Source organism: Bombina bombina, chromosome 7 (assembly GCF_027579735.1).
Source record: "Bombina bombina isolate aBomBom1 chromosome 7, aBomBom1.pri, whole genome shotgun sequence".
In the NCBI taxonomy this organism is placed as follows: domain Eukaryota; kingdom Metazoa; phylum Chordata; class Amphibia; order Anura; family Bombinatoridae; genus Bombina; species Bombina bombina.
Genome location: NC_069505.1, coordinates 476359654 through 476365653, shown reverse-complemented (window position 1 = coordinate 476365653; position 6000 = coordinate 476359654). Strand labels below are relative to the sequence as shown.

Genomic DNA, 6000 nt, shown 5'->3' with positions numbered 1-6000 from the left:
TTCTATTTATAGTTTTCTCGCCAGTATCAATATTAATATTAACGTTAAAAGCAGTGAACTTTGAATAAGAAGATACATTTATAGTGTTTTCTAAATATGCGGATACCTTAGTAACACTAATAATAAAAATGTTATGTGTTACAAATGAAAGGAAACTACTTTCCTGCAATGCATGCTGGGAGTAGTAGTAGCCCTTTCGTTTTTTTTTTATCAGGTGTTGCAAAAGCATGCTGGGATATTTAGTTTATTCTCCTACTCTTCCTGTTTCCGGTTCTTGTTTGGGTATACACAGTTAATTACCTATGTGCCCGGTGTGAATATAATGCCGGTAAGTGCATGACGTCATTACTAATAGCGGCACCTGTGTGTAACTGTCACGTGTGCAGTATATCTGTTACTGGAGAGGGGAGCATGTGTGTATGATACAGACTGTACCTCTCTACAGTGTCATATGTCTGTATATAAGGTGCTGTGTGTATGATACAGACTGTACCTCTCTACAGTGTCATATGTCTGTGTATAAGGTGCTGTGTGTGTGAGACAGACTGTACCTCTATACAGTGTCATATGTCTGTGTATAAGGTGCTGTGTGTATGATACAGACTGTACCTCTCTACAGTGTCATATGTCTGTGTATAAGGTGCTGTGTGTGTGTGACAGACTGTACCTCTCTACAGTGTCATATGTCTGTGTATAGGTGCTGTGTGTGTGAGACAGACTGTACCTCTCTACAGTGACATATGTCTGTGTATAAGGTGCTGTGTGTGTGAGACAGACTGTACCTCTCTACAGTGTCATATGTCTGTGTATAAGGTGCTATGTGTGTGTTTGAGACAGACTGTAGCTCTCTACAGTGTCATATGTCTGTATATAAGGTGCTATGTGTGTGTTTGAGACAGACTGTACCTCTCTACAGTGTCATATGTCTGTATATAAGGTGCTGTGTGTGTGTGAGACAGACTGTACCTCTCTACAGTGTCATATGTCTGTGTATAAGGTGCTGTGTGTGTGTTTGAGACAGACTGTACCTCCTGACCTGTGTCCATATGTCTGTGTATAAGGTGCTATGTGTGTGAGACAGGACTGTACCGCCTCTACAGTGTCATAGTCTGGTGTATAAGTGTGCTATGTGTGTGAGACAGACTACTGTACCTCTCTACAAGTGTCATATGTCCGTGTATAAGGTGCTGTGTGTGTGAGACAGACTGTACCTCTCTACAGTGTCATATGTCTGTATATAAGGTGCTTGTGTGTGAGACAGACTGTACCTCTCTACAGTGTCATATGTCTGTGTATAAGGTGCTGTGTGTGTGTTGAGACAGACTGTACCTCTCTACAGTGTCATATGTCTGTGTATAAGGTGCTGTGTGTGTGAGACAGACTGTACCTCTCTACAGTGTCATATGTCTGTGTATAAGGTGCTGTGTGTGTGAGACAGACTGTACCTCTCTACAGTGTCATATGTCTGTGTATAAGGTGCTGTGTGTGTGAGACAGACTGTACCTCTCTACAGTGTCATATGTCTGTGTATAAGGTGCTGTGTGTGTGAGACAGACTGTACCTCTCTACAGTGTCATATGTCTGTGTATAAGGTGCTGTGTGTGTGAGACAGACTGTACCTCTCTACAGTGTCATATGTCTGTGTATAAGGTGCTGTGTGTGTGAGACAGACTGTACCTCTCTACAGTGTCATATGTCTGTGTATAAGGTGCTGTGTGTGTGAGACAGACTGTACCTCTCTACAGTGTCATATGTCTGTGTATAAGGTGCTGTGTGTGTGAGACAGACTGTACCTCTCTACAGTGTCATATGTCTGTGTATAAGGTGCTGTGTGTGTGAGACAGACTGTACCTCTCTACAGTGTCATATGTCTGTGTATAAGGTGCTGTGTGTGTGAGACAGACTGTACCTCTCTACAGTGTCATATGTCTGTGTATAAGGTGCTGTGTGTGTGTGTGACAGACTGTACCTCTCTACAGTGTCATATGTCTGTGTATAAGGTGCTGTGTGTGAGACAGACTGTACCTCTCTACAGTGTCATATGTCTGTGTATAAGGTGCTGTGTGTGTGACAGACTGTACCTCTCTACAGTGTCATATGTCTGTGTATAAGGTGCTGGTGCGGGTCTCAAGTACATTTTGTCACAATTAGCTGTTAAACTAAAAGTTTGATTACAATATTATGTTATCATTAGTCCCCCATGCTGTTGTTTGTATACTAAAGAAACCTAAACACAATTAGAGTTGCAGGATTCGGATAGAGCATGTCATTTTAAGACAATTTTAAATTCACTTCTATTTGCAAATGTGCTTCGTTCTCTTGGTATCCCTTGTTGAAAGAGAATATGCACATATCCTACACTAGTGGGAACAAGCTGCTGATTGGTGCCTACACACATTTTGTCTCTTGTGATTGGCCAACTAGATGTGTTTAGCTAGCTGCTAGTGTTCCTTCAACAAAGGATAACAAAAGAAAGAAGCAAATTTGATAATACTTATAAATTAGAAAGTTAATTAAAATTGTATGTTCTGTCCGAATCACAAAAGAAAATGTTGGGGTTTTCTCTCTCCCTCTTATACACATTTTGTGGACATGAACCAACTCTTCCCTCATGATGATAAACTGTATGTGAGACACCCCCCCCCCCCCATCTCTCTCTCTTTCTCTGTTTAGGCTCCGGTTACTGTGAGGACCACGCACAATACACGTCACTGTGTTTGCCAGTAAAGGAGAAGCATAATAATCTGAATATCTGGCAAATTAAATTGGGCTGAACAAGGCAATGTCTGACAAGACTGAGAGCCAAACCTCAGACCTTCCTGATGCACACGGCGGTAAGCAGACGTCACATGTCACCTGGTTTTGTCATCAGAGTGGGATATTATTTACAGCAACCAACCAGAAACCTCAGTGATCTGATCTGAAGGGGCAGAATGATCAGTATTATGCTGGGATTTTACAGCCACTGAATGCTAATAAGAAGCAGTTTCTGCTTAGCAGAATCAACCCTGCTTTAGTCTTGTTGTTAACTATAAGATTGGCACCACGTGCACAGCGCAGATCTATGTTCTGAAACCTGCACCAATGGGCAAGTAAGCTCTATGCACAGCGCTTACAGTATACCGACCAATCATCATGTTTGTGCTGAGATTGGCACTGGGTGCTTGCATGCTCAAAACTAATCTTAAAAAAGGAAAAAAGTGTTTTTTAGATGTTTTGCACTCGGTGCACAAGCCACGCACCCATCTAACCTTTTGTTCCTTTAAAGGGGCACTAATTACCTTATAATTACAGAATATTGTGTTGCCATATAATAACACTTCTGGCAAGTCTAAATGCTTTTAAAACTAATTCACATCCTGCATACTGCAATTATTTTTCCGCCACCATTTTCCTTTTTGGAGAAACCAATCTGGGCTTTAGTCTACAGACAACAAGACTAACCACTATTCTAAAGTAATCCATCATGGACATATATCTAGCAGAGTTAGCCTTTATAAGTCAGCAGGGTGCATTTCAAACTCTGAGATCTAGAAATTTCATGCGCTATATTAATTTAAAATTGGGGCAAAATAAATAATAAAAAATGATAGAAAAGCTGTTTAACCCTTTCACTACCGGGAATTCCAGACAAAACCTTGCCAAAAATACCAGAGAATTTTTGTTATCACTCCATTTCAACAGAAATAGAGCTTTGTTTTTGTTTTTTTAATTTACCTGTCAAAACTGTATATATTTTTTAAGTAGACAACCCAAGGTATTGATATAGGCCCATTTTGGTATATTTCATGCCACCATTTCACCGCCAAATGTCATCAAATAAAAAAAATTGGTACTTTTTTTCACAAACTAGGTTTCTCACTGAAATTATTTACAAACAGCTTGTGCAATCATGACACAAATGGTTGTAAACGCTTCTCTGGGATCCCCTTTGTTCAGAAATAGCAGACATATATGGCTTTGGCGTTGCTTTTTAGTAATTAGAAGGCCGCTAATTGCAGCTGCTCACCACACTTGTATTATGCCCAGCAGTGACGGGGTTAATTAGGTAGCTTAAAAGGTTCATTTTAGCTTTAGTGTAGAGATCAGCCTCCCACCTGACACATCCCACCCCCTGATCCCTCCCAAACACCTCTCTTCCCTCCCCCACTGGTTACCCCCATCTTAAGTACTGGCAGACAGTCTACCAGTATGAAAAAATAAGGCAATTTTTTTTTTATATTTCTCCAGTGTAGGATCCCCCTAACCTCCCTGATCCCCCCCTCTCCAAACATCTCTCTAAACCTCCCCCCCTCTAACTGTTAGGCACCATCTTAGGTACTGGCAGCTGTTTGCCAGTACCTATAAAACTTTTTTTTTTAACCAAATTTGTTATTTTATTTCTGTAGGTATTGTAACCCCCACCTCTCCCCCACCCTCACTCTTTAGTTAGGGGGCCCACAGATCCCCTTTTCTGTAGCATAGCTGCCCCATCCCTCCCTGTCCCTTTATTTTATCGTTTCCGTAGCGTAGGGCCCCTCTCACTTCCTCCTGTTCCCTCCCGCCTCCCGCTGGCACCATTTCCAAACCATTTTTTTAAAAAAAAAAAAAGTAATAGTTACATTGGAACACTGATATCTGTCAGGAATTCCTGAATATCCCTTGACATGTATATATTTTATTTTAGTAGACAACCCAAAGTATTGATCTAGGCCCATTTTGCTATATTTCATGCCACCATTTCACCGCCAAATGCGATCAAATAAACAAAATCGTTCACTTTTTCACAAACACTTTCACACACTTTAGGTTTCTCACTGAAATTATTTACAAACAGCTTGTGCAATTATGGCACAAATGGTTGTAAATGCTTCTCTGGGATCCCCTTTGTTCAGAAATAGCAGACATATATGGCTTTGGCGTTGCTTTTTGGTAATTAGAAGGACTCTAAATGCCACTGCGCATCACACGTATATTATGTCTAGCAGTGAAGGGGTTAATTAGGTAGCTTGTATTGTTAATTTTAGCTTTAGTGTAGAGATCAGCCTCCCACCTGAGACATCCCACCCCCTGATCTCTCCCTTACCCCCCTTACAATACTGCCAGTACTAAAATAAAAGTATTTTTAAAAAAAATATTTTTTACAGCAGTGATGGATCCCCCTTAGCCCCCAACCTCCATGATCCCCCCCCCCATACAGCTCTCTAACCCTCCCCCCTCTACCTATTTTTAACCATCTTGGGTACTGGCAGCTGTCTGCCAGTACCCAGTTTGCTCATAATCAATTGCCAGTTTCTTTTTAAATGCAATTTTCTGTAGTGTAGCTGCTCCCCCTCCCAGATTACTTTGTAAAAATGTATTTCCCTCTATCTCCCACCCTCTCCCTCTATCTACCACCATCTCCCTCCCCCTACCTTCCCCTCTCCAGACTCAATGGAGCGTGTGCGCGTGCAGGCTCCGCGCGCTCCTGATCACTTGTGCGCTCTGCAGGGACAGGATCTGGAAGTCCCTCCATCGATGGGCCGCCCACCCGCATCCCAGCAGCAGCTCCCACCCACCAACGATCGGCACCATTGATGGCCGATGCAGAGAGGGCCACAGAGTGGCTCTCTTTGCATCGGATGCTTAAAAAGGGAATTGCAGGATGCTCAATATCGAGGCATCACTGCAATACCATGAGAGCTGCTGGAAGCGTTTGCAATCACTTCCAGCACTCAATTAGACAAATGACGTACCAGGTAAGTCCATTGTCACTAACTGACAATTTTTGCAGGACGTACCTGGTATGTCCTTGGTCGTTAAGGTTTTTAAACCCCTTAGTGACCAGACCGTTTTTCAATTTTCTGACCATTTGGGACCAGGGCTATTTTTACATTTCTGCAGTGTTTATGTTTAGCTGTAATTTTCCTCTTACTCATTTACTGTACCCACACATATTATATACAGTTTTTCTCGCCATGAAATAGACTTTCTAATTCTAAAGATACCATTATTTTCATGATATATAATTTACTATAATTT

General features: G+C 41.6%; 1 protein-coding gene across 2 annotated transcripts in view; it reads left to right on the top strand.

Moving 5' to 3' along the window:
* Positions 1–263: 263 nt before the first annotated feature.
* Positions 264–6000, top strand: part of LOC128666774 (gastrula zinc finger protein XlCGF57.1-like) — a 58556-nt gene continuing 52819 nt past the window's right edge. For both annotated transcript variants that reach the window (XM_053721560.1, XM_053721559.1), the window contains exons 1-2: positions 264–328; positions 2674–2834. In XM_053721560.1, coding sequence (XP_053577535.1) covers positions 2783–2834 — 52 coding nt within the window. In that variant the 5' untranslated portion in view covers positions 264–328; positions 2674–2782. The remainder of the gene's footprint in view (positions 329–2673; positions 2835–6000) is intronic.